This window comes from Oncorhynchus nerka, linkage group LG20, assembly GCF_034236695.1.
Source record: "Oncorhynchus nerka isolate Pitt River linkage group LG20, Oner_Uvic_2.0, whole genome shotgun sequence".
Taxonomy (NCBI): domain Eukaryota; kingdom Metazoa; phylum Chordata; class Actinopteri; order Salmoniformes; family Salmonidae; genus Oncorhynchus; species Oncorhynchus nerka.
The window spans coordinates 37013153-37033298 of NC_088415.1; the positions used below are offsets into that span (position 1 = coordinate 37013153).

Below are 20146 nucleotides of genomic sequence, written 5' to 3' on the forward strand. Positions count from 1 at the left end.
TCCTAGCTGCCACAAATAATCATCAAATGCCTTTGTACCTCAAGAAACGGGTCTTGGTAAATAACCACTATTGTCACTTAATTCCAAGGCCTATCAGGAATAGGTCACAGCCCAGAGAGATATAAGATACTATTGGATCATAAGGACCTTTGATGTTACTCTGTGTCCACTGTTCAGCCAGTTAATAATATATCTGGTTATCATCGACCTGTCTTGCTCTCTCTCTCTCTCTCTCTCTGTTTCTCAGTACGACCCAGGTAGAAACGATTTAGGTCAGACAGGCACGCAACCATGTCTTTATCAGACTAAACCCCCCATTCGGAACGATTGAATGCAAATGATGGCAGCGCGCCATGGTGAGAATGAAACAATCAGAACACCCAGGTCGGGAAGATTTCTCCGGAATCTTCTAGGATGCTGTAACATGCAGATGAATCGGTTCTGAGTGTAGCCCACTGAAGTTATACACTAGTTTTCTCTTCTGTCTGTCTTTTTGTGAATCAAGAGCTCCACCTCTCCTAAAGTTGTCACGAGTCGAGGAACTACCTCCTTTCAATGTTCCCTCAATTAGTTGCAGAGCGAGCGTAGTGAGGGACAGCGAGCGGCGAGGACGCCGAGGGAAGAAGCTGACTGAGCATTTAGGAGATATATACAGCAAGTTTTAGTTTCAAGGCATGCAGTTTAGATAAATAGGTACAACAACCACTCCACAAGCTCTACGGATCTGAAAACATTAGAGCAACTCAGGTGTTGATTAAAACAAAACACATTTTAGTGGATTCATTTAGAAATAGAATGGGTTCCAGAAGATACCGTTCGGAGAAGCCGGGAGAAGTGAACTACCCATTCTGCTGCATTGGGGTTTGTCTGATAATTATCCTACAGTTGTGTGCTGCGTTCAACTTGGACGTGGAAAACCCCACGGTCTACAGCGGACCTAATGGGAGCTACTTTGGATATTCCGTGGAATTTTACTTGACCAATTCTTCAAGGTACGTTTTTTTCTTTCTAACTTGGAAGTCATTTGGCAAGTTACTGCAAACATAGTGGGACAAATTAGGCATTTGTTGGTACATTTCATTATAGGCTCCAAGTGGCAAATATGATCCAAGGAGTTTAGAGTGTTTATTCTCGGGTTCATGCAAATAGCCTATCAACAAAATATTTTACAATAGCCTACATTTCATAAATCCAATTAATATATATGGTAATTGCACATTGAATTAGATGTTCTCTTTGATTTTGGTTAGAAATCCATCCTTTCTTCACGCGCACTGAAGAAAGGTCCTTATCTAATGACTTGACCAGTGAGTGACCACCCTATACTAGAATTCGGAATGGCCCGTGCCTCTGTATAAAGCGCAAACTTTCCTATCAGAAAAAGTGTTTTAGTCCGTGTGTTGGCCACATTATTTCCTTTATATGTCAGTGGCAATTAACTACAGCTTCAATTGTAACTAAATGGACTCAAAAAACAACAATTTTGCTAAGATGTACACTTGTTATCATACCTCATTAAGACTTCAGCGCGCACACCCATCAGTTTTAATAGAAAACCGTCAGGGCATCTTCCATTTTAGTTCGTCTCAGCCGTTGAGATTTCAAGATCACTCTGTTGCATGGATCTACCTGTGTCAACCCCTTTAAACCAGTCGGCGTCTGTGAGGTATCCAGTGTGTGTGTGTTGTCTAAGGTAAAACTGAACAATTTGGGTTTAACAGGCCGATTTTCTTTATAACCTAATTTACACAAATTACACCTAAAAAAAGTGTGTTCTGCAAGCCAGAGAGCCTGAAGCCTTTAGTTGGAAAGCTGGTCTCTATAATTTAGGTAACATTAGTAATCTGTGATAATTCTATGGGTACTCTATTAGAATGCTATAGAATATAAACATATAGGATCAAAAGTGAACATCAAGCTGAGATTAAACTCAATAAAGATGACATTTGTGCCATATTTGGGAAAACCTTTTCATATAATAGTCTTTAAACTGTAATCTCATTGTCCTAAAATTGGATTTCATTCTGATCTCTAATCTCTCATTGGCTCTAAATGTCCAACACAGAGCCAATTAGAAGCAGCTTTACCCTCAACTCTGTTCTTTTGATGTGATCACCATCCACCTCTTCCTCCATACCAGACTTATTGGTCTTACTCTGAAATGCTCCTGTGCAATCTAGTGTTATGCCGCTTGGCATTATGGGAATGTGATCTCTGTGTCTGTGTCACAAACATGCTGTGACTGTTATCTCAGCGTCCTGGCATGCAGTGGCTCCATCACATCAGTCCTGTCTATATTGCTGCTGAGTTCACTCATTAAGAAGGGCTTAGAGCTTAGTCCAGACTTATTACGGGGTAAACAGACTACTGGAGCAGCACAGTTGATATGTGGTCAGGTAAATGGACTGATAGATAGTCTGAAGACAGACATAGTTGATGATGGAAGGTGCCCGGACGGCCACAATGACATCCAGCAAATGACAACATCTGGTCTTTGTATCAATAACCATAGCAACAACAGCTCTTATATCAGTAGGAATACAGCATGAGGGAAGTAAATGACATGCTGGCAGATTCACAGCTGTGTCGCTGCCATCCTGGGGCTATGTGTGTCAGAATAAGATTGCTTTGACTGAGTCGACCACCACTCATCAGTATGCAGTGTCAGCGACTCAGCCTGGACCTAGCTGTCTGCCCTGTAATTGTAATAATCATTATCCAAAGTGAAGCTAGCGGCTAGCCGGGCCACTGCGGCCAGACGCAATCAGACATCCTGGCTGGCTGTGTTTTTTTACTGTCTCGCCAGCCAGCCAGGGGTTTAGGAGAGGGGCTTTGTGCCGAGTGGGCCGCCAGTGGCTCCAGTTTCTCCTCCCCACTTCACTAGTTCCTTCGACTACAGTTCAGACACAGACAGGGTGGGATTCTCCTCCTCACTCACTCCTTTAAGGGGCTGCTGCCATTGGTCTATATTTTTCTACCAGGCAGGGGCTCTACGTCTAGGAACACTATGATTTAGGACGTGAGGCTGGCAGTCTGTGTCAAGAGTGTATTAAATCCCCTATACCTCCCTCTTTGCCCCCTTCCTCTGGTCTGATGTAATTCTGCAGGGTCTTTTCTTTCATTTACCCCCCCCCCCCGTCCCGTGAATGAAGTCACAGCAGCAGCTAGAGCAGCAGTCATTTCTCTGGTCGATGACTTCATCTGAACTTTTAACAGCGGAGACGTCATGGCTAGGGGGAGGAGAGCTAAGACAATGGGTTGGTGAAGAAAATGTCTGCATGAGGGGGATACTAAATTTAGCATATCTACCCACTGTCTTTTACTCTCACTAATGCTACTGTTCAGATGCTTGCCAAACCAGACACGGGATGAGAGCAAAGTTTAAATCTGGTCTCAAAAATCTATCTTTGACTAAATCATTGAATTTTTCCCCCACATTTCACACGTCAGAAACATAATCCAGCAGGGAACAGAAACATACGTTTCCAGTTGTCACCCGTCTTCTTCTCCGTGAAGTTTTATTAGTTATCAGACTGTCGCCCATGTTGTGGCCAGTACAGGAGTAGCTGGAATCCATGGGTGAGGTCAGTCTCTGTCTGGGATGGGGGAGGATGTTCTCTGTGCCTGATGCAAGATGCACACACAGCACCTCTGACCTGTACCTGTAGGATAAACTCTTGTCTGGAAAACATAAAGCACGTGCCAAAGACTCCTCTCACGGCCAGCTGTTTGAAGACTCCTTTCTCTATCGTCTCTCTCTCTCTCTCTCTCTCTGTTTTATTTAGGAGCCTCAACAGTAGCATAGGCCTACGGAAACACACAAAAGTGAGAAAGGGCGAGACGGAGCGTACTCATACATTCATCTCCCACCCTACTACACACAGACAGACTTTCTCTGTCACTGATAGCGTGGCTCCATGAGTGTATGTGTGTCTGATTCCTGTCATGCCCCCTGGCCTGGTCTAATAGAATGAAATAAGCTAGCGGACAGAGAGGACACTAGCCCTGCACTGAGACCACCGTGGTAGACTGCCTGAGAATAGGGTTCATGAACTGTGTGTGAGGGCCCCTGTCAGTTAGACACCGGCGAGACTTTATTTATGGTCCCCTGTATGTAGAGTCTACAGAGAGAAGTAGCAGCACAGTATGGGGCCTTGTCAGGACAGGTCTCCTCCTCAACCTGACTTGGCTCTATGAATCTCAGCGAGGCCACAGCAGATCCACCGGGCTGAGAAGGAGAACTGCTTAATACCTCTCCGTCCATCCAGCAGCAGCAGAAGCACATTCCTCCTTCCCTGTTTCTGGAGCCAGACAGGGATTCAGGGTGTGGACTGTTAACATGGCTGAGGTCAGAGGTCAGACTATAGATGACAGGCCTGGCTGTCCGGGAGTGTCTCTGTCTGGACTGATCGATGTCTGCTTCTGGGCCGTATATTTATGTTATTTACTCCAATAACAGCAGGTAGTCCTGTCCGTCGAGAAAAGGGCGATATGTCAAGAGACAATTTTAACTTGGATGAAGTGAGATAATGTGAACCCTAGGAAGAGTAGCATCTGCAAAAAGCTAATGGTGATCCAAAGAAATAAATCCTCTGGGAATCACAAATGTTGTGGGCTGAGCAGAATGGGGTCTGTCTGTCTCTGTCTTTCTTGTGGGTCTGGTGTAGTGTATGTACAGATTGCATTGGAAGGCAGTCATAAGGAGATATTTAGTCATGGATACCACGTGGTTGAGATGGGCTTGGTGGTGTTCTCCATTAGATCATGGATGGTTTAACTGTGTCGTACCCAGATCGAGGTCAGGTCATCGTTCATGTTGGTCACTTTCCTGGAGTTTACCCACTTAAATAAGGTTTGTGCTAAACCAATATAAAATACTGGACCAGGGGCTGTGTTAGCTGCTAAAACAGAAATATTTTCTGTGTCTGCACTGTCTCCCTCACCATATGATCAAGCAGATTTCTGGTATTGTTTTCATTTTTGCTATTTTCTTTTGTGAGTTGCTGTTTATAAATCACAGTTCGTGTGAGGGGTGGACGTTGTTTAAATTGGGCCTGTATATTTGGGTTGCCAAGGTATTCTTCACTCAGGTTCTCTGCTCTGCGATTAGCTGCTTTTCATGGCCCTCTGTGTTGGACAATGGGACTCTTTGTGTGAATGTTTGCTGTTTTCCATCTGAGAAACTTTCCATGTGACTCCCATGTTCTTTATTTATTTATTCCCTTTTTAAAAGGCCTATTTGAGTCTTCCTCTGTTCTCGCTTCTGGCCTGTGAGGTTGGTCTGGTCATTCTATATTATAATAATAATAATCATTTGGGGGTGCTTATATTTGTCCTGTTACACACAAGTGTGTAATAATAATGTGTATTTTTGCATATCCCAACTCCGCCAGGGAATGCCTTGCTCAAGGGCACAGTGACATTTATATATTTTTCACCTTGTCAGCCCTGGTATTCAAACCAGCAAACTTTCGGTTTTCTGGCTCAACGCTCTAACCTCAAGGCTACCTGCTGGCCCAGTGTGTTGTTTTAAAGGTTAATGGGGACATGCTTAGCCTGCTGACCGGGGCCCTGAAACACCCCAGGAATCTTTAACTGACAGCAGTCCTGGTTTCTTTTGCCCTATTAGGGTCAAAAAGGGACTCCATTCATTGTACAGACTTGTAATGGCACTCTCCTTTTGGGGGAAATGGATCTAGCCAGACCAAACATTGGAATCAAAATAGACTTATTGCCATCATTCCAGTTCAGATTCAAATCTTGAATGACAATTTTAGTATTTATTAGGATTCCCATTACTCTTCCTGGGGTCCACACAGGAATGAAACAATTACATCAAAACAACAGTCTACATCATAAACAAAATTAGATTATTACTCTATTACAACTTTAATATAATATTTACAATATTAAAATGATACAATGCTTGTGTGTTTGTAGAGCGCGTGTGTGTGTGTGTATGTGTGTGCGAAATGGAATTGACCACAATGCTGCTACTCTCACGGTTAATGTTTGCACAAGGGAGACAACAGAGACAGTTTGTGTGACTCTCCTTCCGTCAGCCCCAGTGTCTTTCCCTTTAGAGGTATGGACCCCCCCTTGGTGGTCACTGTGGAGAGGTGTGAATGACCTGGTGTTAAAAACATCCCTCATTGTGTTTTTGCGGTCTGTGACTAGGGGTTTGGGGATATTTTTTTTTCCCGGGCTGGGGGTGGGTTGCAATTTGGCATCAGGAAAATATAGTCTCTCTAACCTCAGCTCCATGTTTGAAATGACCAACTTGCCACTTGTGAAACCCTTGCTGCAGTGAAATTACATTGCTGGTGGATTTGCTGAATGAGCCACAGTGCTTAGAAAGAGCTACGTCTCTAAGATCCTCACTAGCATGGAACACCTACATAATATGAGGTTTTATTCATTGAGATTTTTTTTATACCTTTATATAACTAGGCAAGTCAGTTAAGAACAAATTCTTATTTTCAATGACGGCCTAGGAACAGTGGGTTAACAGCCTTGTTCAGGGGCAGAATGACAGATTTTTACCTTGTCAGCTCGGGGATTCGATCTTGCAACCTTTCAGTTACTAGTCCAACGCTCTAACCACTAGGCCACCTGCCGCCCCATTAACATTGAGCCCATAATCGCAAATCAGCCCATAATCACAAATCAATCAAGTCTATTTCACAGATGTATTTGTTTTACAATGGAATTGAGGGTATCTGAATCCCTGTTCATCGTTAACTACCCTGTATCAGAGCCACGGAATTTATTTATTTATTTCACCTTTATTTAACCAGGTAGGCAAGTTGAGAACATGTTCTCATTTACAATTGCGACCTGGAATACATGAAGACGAATGGGAAAATCCACCCATATTTCAAACATCAGTGTCACTGTATGTTAGAGTACAGAGGACTGGCAGACTGCACTGACTAAGTCACTCTGGATAAGAGCATCTGCTAAATTACCAAAATATAAAGGTAAAATGTATTCACCAGTGCTGCTTTCTCCCTGTCACGAATACTAAACAGCAGTGTAGTGTAGTTAGCTCTCTGCACCTGGGACATCAGGCTGCTGAATAGCCACCACTAGTCAGCGACCGACTCCACCCTGGCCCCCTGCTGCTCCCCTGGACATTCCCCACCCTCAATGATCACTTACCTTACCTGCTGCTCCCCCTATTGACATTCTCAACCCCCCCCCCCCCACGGCATTCATCACTGGTGCAGTTGTTAATATGTATATTATTACTTTTTAAAATAAACATTTGTATTGTTTTTATTTCATTTGGTCCCCACACCACCTCAATGGTCATGCATCTCCCCTTATGGTCATCCCCCACCCCCTAAACAGTATTTACTCTGCCTCCACCCCAATTGACATGTATTTATTCATCTCTGCTACTGTTGTTATTATGTATATAGAGCTATTTCTATTGTTGTTTTTATTACCATTTTCATTATTTTATTTCACTTAGACCTGCAGGTTGGAGCTCGAAGGCTAAGATTTTCACTGTACCCTGCAATCACACCTGCAACCCTGTACATGTGACTGTTAAACACTGTACCCTGCAGTCACACCTGCAACCCTGTTCATGTGACTGTTAAACACTGTACCCTGCAGTCACACCTGCAACCCTGTACATGTGACTGTTAAACACTGTACCCTGCAATCACACCTGCAACCCTGTACATGTGACTGTTAAACTCTGTACCCTGCAGTCACACCTGCAACCCTGTACATGTGACTGTTAAACACTGTACCCTGCAGTCACATCTGCAACCCTGTACATGTGACTGTTAAACACTGTACCCTGCAGTCACACCTGCAACCCTGTACATGTGACTGTCAAACACTGTACCCTGCAGTCACACCTGCAACCCTGTACATGTGACTGTTAAACACTGTACCCTGCAGTCACACCTGCAACCCTGTACATGTGACTGTTAAACACTGTACCCTGCAGTCACACCTGCAACCCTGTACATGTGACTGTTAAACTCTGTACCCTGCAGTCACACCTGCAACCCTGTACATGTGACTGTTAAACACTGTACCCTGCAGTCACACCTGCAACCCTGTACATGTGACTGTTAAACACTGTACCCTGCAGTCACACCTGCAACCCTGTACATGTGACTGTTAAACACTGTACCCTGCAGTCACATCTGCAACCCTGTACATGTGACTGTTAAACACTGTACCCTGCAGTCACACCTGCAACCCTGTACATATGACTGTTAAACACTGTACCCTGCAGTCACACCTGCAACCCTGTACATGTGACTGTTAAAAACTGTACCCTGCAGTCACACCTGCAACCCTGTACATGTGACTGTTAAACACTGTACCCTGCAGTCACACCTGCAACCCTGTACATGTGTTAAACACGGAATCTGAATCTGCTGTTGACTTGCAGGTCTCCTGCTGTACTGAACTAATGTCCTTTGGGAGGAAATGTTTTTGCAGTGACATTAAGATCCGGTTCTGGAGAGGGGGGAATGTTTATCAGATCAACATTGGTGGGTGGGTAGTTTTTGTTGTAACTGCTGCTGTTGAAGTACAGTACTCAAAATGGGAGTGTGAGACAAACAAGGTTTTAACCTGGTCGCTGGGCAGTTTTGTTTTGGAAATTTGGGGTAAATTTATAGAAAGGAAACCATAATGAGATTGGAACTCTTCTATACCTTAAAAATAAGAATTTTCAGAACAGGTTCCTACCTCATTTACAGTAATTAGGTTCCGACTGTAGCAGCTGACTGTATGGCTATATTAGTACCATTTGGGATGCAGCTTATGAATGAGTGTTCTGTACAGTGTTCTCTCTTTCAGCATTAGCCATCCCAGCAGACACTGCTACTCTCATCATCTCCCTCTGTGTCTGGCCCAGAGGAGTAAGAAGGTCCTGGACAGCAGTTTTTGTGTGTGTGTGTGTGTGTGTGTGTGTGTGTGTGTGTGTGTGTGTGTGTGTGTAACTGAATGGGTGACCAGACAGAATAGCAGTTGGGAGACAGTCCGTCTCCTGGTCTGGCCTTGGCTTGGACCGAACCGAAGAACGTGTGTCAGACTGAAGGCCGTGTGTCTCTACATGGTCCAAAAAGTCTGAAGGCCGTGTGTCTCTACATGGTCCAAAAAGTCGTTATTATAGTACAGCACATTTAACTGGTATTCCCCTCCACAGTGACACAGTGAGTCATAAATAGCTCCAGTAATTTGGTCTAGTGATAATGTGACAATGTCATATTTGGTGTTCTTCTGACGATCCCATTTGACAGTTTGTTGGCATTGCTGACTGAAGACCCTCCTCTTGTACAGTAATGCATTATCTTAAGTGTATTTGTGTCAGTCCGCCAATGCTGTGCGACAGCCGGTTCCTCAAAGTGGAAGAGGAAAGCTGCTGTAACGGTTTACTCGTTGTGTTTGGGCACAGGCCAGATCTCAATATCTGCTGAGAGAGAGAGATCCACCCACCCACAGATTCAGTTTGAGTCACTGTACTTTAGTTAGTTCGGTTTCCCCTTGTTGTGAGGAGATTATTTTGAAGAGTTAGTTGAGTGACTGCATGTTTGTGATTTTGTTCAGATAGTCCCATCCCAAACTGAAGGTTGGACCAATGCTTTTGAAGGCTGTTCTACTTATTATTTGTAACTGTTTGTGGAGCAGAGGGCCTCAACCAACCCACTATCACAGATTATTGTGAAACAGACACAAAATACTTTTAGGAAATTTCGCATAGTAACTGCACAAAAAAAGTTGTGTCCAGTACACAATTTTGTATACAGTGCATTTCAATTACAGATAGAGAGTGGGTTACTTAGATAGTTTACCCAAATTACAAAATGACTTATTGGTTTCCTTACCCTGCAAGCAGTCTATGGACAAGGTATGACAGCAATCCATGCTTGGGTATAGTTTCCCTGGCACTGTTTCCACATGCTAACAGTGCATCTTGAGCTAACTCTTCTGTTTGGCAGTTTTCTTTATTTCCTTCTTTCCAGTTTTTTAAAACCTTTATTTAACAAGGCAAGTCAGTTAAGAACAAATTCTTATTTACAATGACGGCCTACACCGGCCAAACCTGGACGACGCTGGGCCAATTGTGGCCAATCCCCAATCACGGGTGGTTGTGATACAGCCTGGACTCTAACCAGGGTGTCTGTAGTGACGCCTCAAGCACTGAGATGCAGTGCCTTAGACCGCTGTGCTACTCGGGAGCCCAGGGCAGTTTTCATGACTGCATTCCAGGGGATTCCTGCCTTCTTAATTTAATGGCTCCAGTCCTCCTGCCCTTTTTTCCAATCTTTACATCATATGCAGGCCTACCAGCCCCCTGGGCATCTGTCTGTGCCATACCATTCCCATGGCATTCAGGGTTAACGACTGCAGATGGTGACTGCAGCCGTCCGGCCTGCCGCTGGGATGCCAAGAAAATATGAATGTGTTTTTTCCCCGACTGGCTTAAAGCAATTATAATAGTGTTCAAGTGACATACGCTTTGCAGCTGGGAGGAAGAACATTCACTGTGGAATGGGTAAAAAGCTGTGTTTGTGGGTGGCAAGGGGGCGAGAGGAATTTGGCTTCTGACTGCCTCTCTCTAACCTCATCAGAAAGTCCATTGTGTTAAGCCTGGGAAGATCAGTGGAAGATTAGTCGTTTCCATCATTATATATTACCCCTTAATTTGTCAACCCTGTATAAATAGTGGCAGCAACCAGTGGAATTATTGCCTCGCTTATGTATTGTTTAACATTTCTGCTGATTGCAGAAGCAATTATTTATACTGAGGAGTCTGTTTATGGTCTCAACACTAGCAGCCTAAACCAATGAATTTAATGCTGGAACCATCAGACTGAGGTCGGTTGGGGTCGTTTGTGTGTTTCTGATGGCGTAGGTGGGTATCGCTTTGGGAGATGAAGAGAAGCCACAACCGTTTTTCTTGCTTCCACCTACACTCATTCCCAACAATATTCCCAGCAGTAGATTGCTCAAGGTCTCCTTATTAAACCGTTGGCTATGCTGTAGTTTTATTTTATTTATTGCAACATGAAAACATGCTGCCAAAAAAGAATATATTTGGTAAGAAGTTTTAGGTTGTAGTCATTATAGGACTATTTCTCTAAATACCATTTGTATTTCATATACCTTTGACTATTGGATGTTCTTATAGGCACTTTAGTATTGCCAGTGTAACAGTATAGCTTCCGTCCCTCTCCTCGCCCCTACCTGGGCTCGAACCAGGAACACATTGACAACAGCCACCCTCGAAGCAACGTTAACCATTGCTCCACAAAAGCCGCGGCCCTTGCAGAGCACGGGGAACAACTACTCCAAGTCTCAGAGCGAGTGACGTTTGAAACGCTATTAGCGCACACCCCACTAACTAGCTAGCCATTTCACATCGGTTACACCAGCCTAATCTGGACATATTTTCACAACGATAAACAGTTGTCTCTGATTGGGAACCAATTCAGGCCACCATAGCTCTACATTTACCTAGACAATACCAAAACCCCATAGATATACACAAAAAACCTAGACAAGCCAAAAACACACATACCACCCTCGTCACACCCTGACCTAACCAAAATAATAAAGAAAACAAAGATAACTAAGGTCAGGGCGTGACAAAGAGAAATGACACAATTTCCCTAGTTTAATATTGCCTGCTAACCTGGATTTCTTTTAACTAAATATGCAGGTTTAAAAAAATTATACCTCTGTGTATTGATTTTAAGAAAGGCGTTGATGTTTATGGTTAGGTACATTCGTGCAACGATTGTGCTTTTTTTTCCACAAATGCACTTTTGTTAAGTCATTCCCCGTTTGGCGAAGTTGGTCTTCACAGTTTGCAACGAGCCAGCCGGCCCAAACTGCTGCATATAGCCTGACTCTGTTGCACAGAATGCAAGAGAAGTGACACAATTTCCCTAGTTAAAAGAAATTCATGTTAGCAGGCAATATTAACTAAATATGCAGGTTTAAAAATATATACTTGTGTATATATACTTGTGTATTGATTTTAAGAAAGGTGTTGATGTTTATGGTTAGGTATACATTGGTGTACGACAGTGCTTTTTCCGCGAATGCGCTTGTTAAATAACCGTTTGGCGAAGTAGGCTATGATTCAATGATAAATTAACAGGCACCGCATCGATTATATGCAACGCAGGACAAGCTAGTAATATCATCAACCATGTGTAGTTAACTAGTGATTATGTTAAGATTGATTGTTTTTTATAAGATACGTTTAATGCTAGCTAGCACCTTGCCTTGGCTCCTTGCTGCACTCGCAAAACAGGTAGTCAGGCTGCCACGCAGTCTCCCTCTCCCTCTGACCCTAAACCAAACCTCTACCAGCATGTTTCTGTTGGCCATTCTAGAACCCAGGGGCAGACTGGGACTATAATTCGTCCCTGGCATTTTATCCGCACCAGCCCGCATCACTATATGAAGAGGCTGTTGACGTTGAGACTGGTGTTTTGCGGGTACTATTTAATGAAGCTGCCAGTTGAGGACTTGTGAGGCATCTGTTTCTCAAACTAGACACTCTAATGTACTTGTCCTCTTGCTCAGTTGTGCATCAGGGCAGTGCGATGGCGATTGCATCGTCTGTGGATCTATTGGGGCGGTAAGCAAATTGAAGTGGGTCTAGGGTGTCATGTAAGGTAGAGGTGATATCCTAAACTAGCCTCTCAAAGCACTTCATGATGACAGAGTGCTATGAGGTGATAGTCATTTAGTTCAGCTATCTTTGCTTTCTTGGGTACGGGAACAATAGTGGACATCTTGAAGTGGGGAAAGCAGACTGGGATAGGGAGAGATTGAATATGTACGTAAACACTCCAGACAGCTGGTCTGCGCATGCTCTGAGGATCCGGCAAGGAATGCCGTCTGAGCTGGTAGCCTTGCGAGGGTTAACACGCTTAAATGTCTTACTCACTTCAGCCACAGAGAAGGAGAGCCCACAGTCCTTAGGAGCGGGCCACTGGCCCTGTGTTATCCTCAAAGCGGGCGAAGAAGGTGTTTAGCTTGGCCGGAAGCAAGACGTCGGTGTCCGCGACATGGCTGGTTTTCCCTTTGTGGTCCGTGATTGTCCTGCCGCATACGTCTCGTGTCTGAGCCATTGAATTGCGACTCCACTTTGTCTCTGTACTGACATTTTGCCTGTTTGATTGCCTTACAGAGGGAATAACTACACTGTTTGTATTCAGCCATTTCCCTGTCACCTTACCATGGGTAATTCTGCCATCTATCCATGGTTTCTGGTTTGGGTAGGTTTTAATAGTCACAGTAGGAACAACATCCCCTATGCACTTCCTGATGTACTCAGTCACCGTATCCGTGTATTCGTCGATGTTATTCTCAGAGAATACCCGGAACAAATCCCAGTCCGCGTGATCAAAACAGTCTTGAAACATGGATTTCGATTGATCAGACCAGCGCTGAATAGCACTTAGCATGGGTACTTCCTGTTTGAATTTCTGCCTATATGAAGGGAGGAGCAAAATGGAATCATGATCAGATTTTCCGACATGAGGGTGGGGGAGGGTGTAAACCTTTAGAAAAGTTGAGTTGTCCAATGTCTTATCAGTGTGAGTACTACAGTCAATGTGTTGGTAGAACTTCTGTAGCATTTTCCTCAAATTTGCTTTATTAATATCCCCAGCTACAATAAGTGCAACCCCAGGATAAGTGGTTTCCAGTTTGCATAAAGTCCAGTGTAGTTCTCTGAGGGCTGGTATCGGCTTGAGGGGGAATATACACGGTTATGACTATAATCGAAGATAATTTTCTCGGGAGGTAATGCGGTCGGCATTTGAATGTGAGGTATTCTAGGTCGGGTGAATAAAAGGACTTGAGTTCCTGTACGTCATCACAATCACACCATGAGTGGTTAATCATGAAACATACACCCCCGCCTTTCTTCTTCCTGGAGAGTTCTTTATTCCTCTCTGCGCGATGTACTAAGAACCCAGATGGCTGACTGGACCGGGACAGTATATCCCGAGAGAGCCATGTTTCCGTGAAACAGAGTATGTTACAATCCCTGATGTCTCTCTGGAAGGAGTTCCTCGCCCTGAGCTTGTCTACTTTATTATACTCCGTCTACTTTATTATCCAGAGACGAATCATTAGCGAGTAATATACTCGGAAGTGGTGGTAATAGTGTGCCTCCTCCTGAGTCGGATTAGAAGTCCACTCTGAATACCTCTTCTCCACCTGCAGTTTTTTGGAGCAGCCTCTGGAATAAATTAAATTGCCCTGGTGGGTACGAACAAAGGATCCAATTCGGGAAAGTTGTATTCCTGGTCGTAATGCTGGTGAGTTACCGCTGCTCTGATATCCAAAAGTTATTTCCAGTGTATGTAATAACACAAAACAATTATGTAAGAAATAACACACAAAAAAAATTATTGCAAATCTGTCGGCTCCATCTTAATACATAGACTACTGAGGTATTCAAGAAATAAGTTGTTTCATCTAACACATCCATGCAGGAATGCAGGATTCAAGCTATTTTGTTAAACCCAATCCAGTGATAGTCATGAATTCTGGGTTGACAATTAGACCATAGTTGTTATGTTTTACTCCAGGATTTCCAGATGTATGCAATTAATTTCTATTGAAATTATAAATACATCTTTATGTGCACTAACTAATATCATAGGCTAATTCATTTGGGGTTCAACACCTGAGGAAGTGTAAACTCAAAACACATGAACTAGATCGCTTACTCTAAATATAATACCCACTGCTAGCCATGTATTCACCCAACAGTAAATATAATGTCCCCAATTCTTTTTTTGCAGTTGTAGGCTATGACCCATGAGGCCCATTGTCCCATGCCCTCGCAATGGCTGTTGCACATCTATATCTCAAAGCCATATCAAATATCGTGGTTGTAAAATAGTTGCTGTTGAGAAATAAAAAATTACAGGAATCATGAGGACAATGTTTGACCAAATCATGGTTTTTATGTAGAATCTATGTAGAATGTGCTTTTGAGTAGTTGAGTAGTCCACATAGGCACCCTTTTAGTTTTTTAAGATCCATGATCTTGGCTGTCTAACTGATGACAGTTGAAGCAGGTCTCTTTGCTGATGCCGGGTTTGACTTTGAATGTGAGTTTGCATGACCGCAGCTCAGCCTATCAGAAAACAGGGCTGGCCCATCTTGGTAGGGGGACTGGGACGTTGCCCACGTAATAAATATTGCCAAAATCCTAGAATCTTAACAGGCACATGGGCCGTGTCAGCCATGTCACCTTTTTTCATTGTTTTATGTGTATATGTAAATATATATATATATTTTTCTGTCAATTTCGAGCAGCCCATCTAGCAGTTGGCATATTAAACCTCTACATATAATGTGGAACTCTTACTTCTTTTCTAAATCTCTGAGATCACTCATTCAAATTCTGATGTAGATATTGTAATGATGTCCCCCTAAAACAGTCAACGACATTCCCTGTAGATTTGAAAGTGCCTGGTGTATGCATGAAGCATCCGAAATGACTGCCCCTTTCCACTACACCTCCCCTCTGCTCTGTCTTAATCTTCAGAGGGCCAGACGGTCTCCTCCCTCCATATACACATAAAGCCGTTTCTAAATCCAGCAATCAGCCAACTACACTTAGGCCTTTATGAAAATGCTAATGCTAGCTAGACTGATCCCCTGCCAGATAAAGGCCCATTAAATGCTAATTGTTCCTTATTTACAATACTTTCAGATCACTATCAAGGTGTCAGTGGGTGTGTGGGTGGTGAGGTAGTGAAAACACACCCCTGTTTCCAGTTTGCTGATGAAAGCCTTTCCCCTCGTTTTGTTGTTTCCTGAGTTTTTTTCCCTTTGAAATGATATCCTCACTGAATACTGTTGGCCTGTATTCAGATCAGATTCCCAATAGATGTAGTAAGCCTACTTTCTTTGGCTTGTTTTTTCCCCTCTTACTGTCTTTGTTTGAATTTACACTGGACAAGGATTTGTAAAAAAAAAAATTAAAATAATATTTAACTGTACTCATGCTAATTTTTACATCTTCAAATTATGCAATATTGAATAACATTTGTTGAAAGTGTCTTACTCAAAAGTTCAGCCAAAACATATGTGTTTATATCTTCTAGGAGTTGAAGAAAGCGAAAGGTGACTTTTTCTCTGTGGATCTGAATGTTTGCGTCGGAGTCATCTCTTCCTGTCATAACTAGCACTGAAATATGAATGGCCAAATCAGATCCCCACAGCATTGTGGTCTATTCATCAACAAATGATGAACCAAAGAATATGCTATGGAGTTCATATGAACACATTTTTGCCAAACTTCTCTGTGTGTTTAGAAATGTGACGAGGGAATCAATCTGTGACTGCGAAGGATCTCTGGGATTTCCATTATTCTACAGGTGGAGCACCTTTAGCTGCTCTTCAGGGAGCTTCCCCCCTCAGTACACACACACACACAGCCGGAAACCGGTAAACTCTCTCTCTCTCTCTTTGAGCCAGATGGCCATGTTTTTAGTTCCCTCTTCAAAAATAAAAAAACAATGGATTTCTGCCCTTCGTTTTGGTTGGGTTGCTCTGTATCTCTTTAGAGATAATGCGACCAGTCAGAACACCACTGCTAATAGTGTGACATTAAATCCATATCCTCAGATTCATGACCTTGCCCTGTGTTAGGCCTCAGTATGTTTTCAACACCATAAGGTTTAGCTGGCACCTACTCCTTCCAGGCTCTCAGTGTAGTCTCCTACAAACCATGATTCTATGTAGAAAGTATTAAAGTCATGGCCAATGTCTAAATCCTAACTAAGATGACACTGGCAAGGATGACCAAAGATGTTTGACTAAAGCTGGTTTCAGAGTCCAGGGTGGCTCCTCTGGACTCTGTCTGGACCCTGCTGGGTAGTTGTCCCCTGAGGGAAGATGTTAAACATAGCGGTACCGTAAACTACCTCACATCATTGGGTGACTGACCTGGAGCAGGAAAGGGTGGGCTCTTCCTGTGTTTTAGGAAGACCCCTCAGGCTCTACTCCACTCATTGCCCTCTTCTCTTCCCTCTGTCTTCTGCCCACTTCACTGTCCAGCACCATGCCAGTGGTGATAGGATAATTGGAGCCGCAATGAGGTAATGGCTACACTGTGCTGGTTCAGCCAGACTGTCTACTGGAAAAAATGTCTGTCAATTTAGCCATGGCTCTTAGTCCTGGTTCAGTGGTTCGTATCAAAGTTCTCATTCACAAGCATTTCGCTACACCCGCAATAACATCTGCTAAATATGTGTATGTGACCAATAAAATGTTACTTGATTCCGTGGCTGTCTTTGTTTCTCCGTCATTGAATATTCTGTCCTTGTGATCTTTAGCCTGGTTGGCTGGTCCTCAGACTCACCTGTAAGACCACGTGTTGCTTGGGTTCATGCTATCCGGGATCCTTGGGATGTCCATACCCCCATTGAAGTTGACATTTAAAATGGTGAAGGTAAGGGTTAGGTAAGGGTTATGGTTAGGGTTTAGGGTAGGGACGTTCCAAGGATCTCGAATAGCACTTATCATGTTGCTGGTGGATCTGGTGAAGGGGTTCTTTGCTCTGGCTTTACGTTTACCACAGGGTTACAGCCAGCTAAATGTTTGTCCCAGACCTGACTTTACGTTTACCACAGGGTTACAACAGCTAGATGTCTGTCCCAGACCTGTCTTTACGTTTACCACAGGGTTACAGCCAGCTAGATGTCTGTCCCAGACCTGTCTTTACGTTTACCACAGGGTTACAGCAGCTAGATGTCTGTCCCAGACCTGTCTTTACATTTACCACAGGGTTACAGCAGCTAGATGTCTGTCCCAGACCTGTCTTTACATTTACCACAGGGTTACAACAGCTAGATGTCTGTCCAAGACCTGGCTTTACGTTTACCACAGGGTTACAGCAGCTAGATGTCTGTCCCAGACCTGGCCTTACGTTTACCACAGGGTTACAGCAGCTAGATGTCTGTCCCAGACCTGTCTTTACGTTTACCACAGGGTTACAGCAGCTAGATGTCTGTCCCAGACCTGTCTTTACGTTTACCACAGGGTTACAGCCAGCTAGATGTCTGTCCCAAAGTGGGACCTGTCTTTACGTTTACCACAGGGTTACAGCAGCTAGATGTCTGTCCCAGACCTGTCTTTACGTTTACCACAGGGTTACAGCAGCTAGATGTCTGTCCCAGACCTGGCTTTACGTTTAGCTTACTGCAGGGTTAGATGGGTTAGCTAGATGTCTGTCCCAGACCTGTTTTTACGTTTACCACAGGGTTAGATGGGTTAACTAGATGTCTGTCCCAGACCTGTTTTTACGTTTACCACAGGGTTAGATGGGTTAGCTAGATGTCTGTCCCAGACCTGGCTTTACGTTTAGCTTACTGCAGGGTTAGATGGGTTAGCTAGATGTCTGTCCCAGACCTGGCTTTACGTTTACCACAGGGTTAGATGGGTTAACTAGATGTCTGTCCCAGACCTGTTTTTACGTTTACCACAGGGTTAGATGGGTTAGCTAGATGTCTGTCCCAGACCTGGCTTTACGTTTAGCTTACTGCAGGGTTAGATGGGTTAGCTAGATGTCTGTCCCAGACCTGTCTTTACGTTTACCACAGGGTTACAGCAGCTAGATGTCTGTCCCAGACCTGGCTTCACGTTTACCACAGGGTTACAGCAGCTAGATGTCTGTCCCAGACCTGTCTTTATGTTTACCACAGGGTTACAGCAGCTAGATGTCTGTCCCAGACCTGGCTTTACGTTTACCACAGGGTTACAGCAGCTAGATGTCTGTCCCAGACCTGGCTTTACGTTTACCACAGGGTTACAGCAGCTAGATGTCTGTCCCAGACCTGGCTTTACGTTTACCACAGGGTTACAGCCAGCTAGATGTCTGTCCCAGACCTGACTTTACGTTTACCACAGGGTTACAGCCAGCTAGATGTCTGTCCCAGACCTGTCTTTACGTTTACCACAGGGTTACAGCAGCTAGATGTCTGTCCCAGACCTGTCTTTACGTTTACCACAGGGTTACAGCCAGCTAGATGTCTGTCCCAGACCTGACTTTACGTTTACCACAGGGTTACAGCCAGCTAGATGTCTGTCCCAGACCTGACTTTACGTTTACCACAGGGTTACAGCAGCTAGATGTCTGTCCCAGACCTGTCTTTACATTTACCACAGGGTTACAGCAGCTAGATGTCTGTCCCAGACCTGTCTTTACGTTTACCACAGGGTTACAACAGCTAGATGTCTGTCCCAGACCTGGCTTCACGTTTAACACAGGGTTACAGCAGCTAGATGTATGTCCCAGACCTGGCTTTACGTTTACCACAGGGTTACAGCAGCTAGATGTCTGTCCCAGACCTGTCTTTACGTTTACCACAGGGTTACAGCAGCTAGATGTCTGTCCCAGACCTGGCTTTACGTTTACCACAGGGTTACAGCAGCTAGATGTCTGTCCCAGACCTGTCTTTACATTTACCACAGGGTTACAGCAGCTAGATGTCTGTCCCAGACCTGTCTTTACGTTTACCACAGGGTTACAGCAGCTAGATGTCTGTCCCAGACCTGGCTTTACGTTTACCACAGGGTTACAACAGCTAGATGTCTGTCCCAGACCTGACTTTACGTTTACCACAGGGTTACAGCCAGCTAGATGTCTGTCCCAGACCTGTCTTTACGTTTACCACAGGGTTACAGCAGCTAGATGTCTGTCCCAGATCTGTCTTTACGTTTACCACAGGGTTACAGCAGCTAGATGTCTGTCCCAGACCTGGCTTTACCTTTACCACAGGGTTACAGCAGCTAGATGTCTGTCCCAGACCTGTCTTTACGTTTACCACAGGGTTACAGCAGCTAGATGTCTGTCCCAGACCTGTCTTTACGTTTACCACAGGGTTACAGCAGCTAGATGTCTGTCCCAGACCTGTCTTTACGTTTACCACAGGGTTACAGCAGCTAGATGTCTGTCCCAGACCTGTCTTTACCTTTACCACAGGGTTACAGCAGCTAGATGTCTGTCCCAGACCTGGCTTTACATTTACCACAGGGTTACAACAGCTAGATGTCTGTCCCAGACCTGTCTTTACCTTTACCACAGGGTTACAGCAGCTAGATATCTGTCCCAGACCTGGCTTTA

General features: G+C 44.1%; 1 protein-coding gene across 1 annotated transcript in view; it reads left to right on the forward strand.

The window, feature by feature from the left end:
- Nucleotides 1-575: 575 nt before the first annotated feature.
- Nucleotides 576-20146, forward strand: part of LOC115102439 (integrin alpha-5-like) — a 53937-nt gene continuing 34366 nt past the window's right edge. The window contains exon 1 of the mRNA XM_029622386.1: nucleotides 576-992. Within this exon, the coding sequence (XP_029478246.1) occupies nucleotides 796-992 (197 nt within the window). The 5' untranslated portion in view covers nucleotides 576-795. The remainder of the gene's footprint in view (nucleotides 993-20146) is intronic.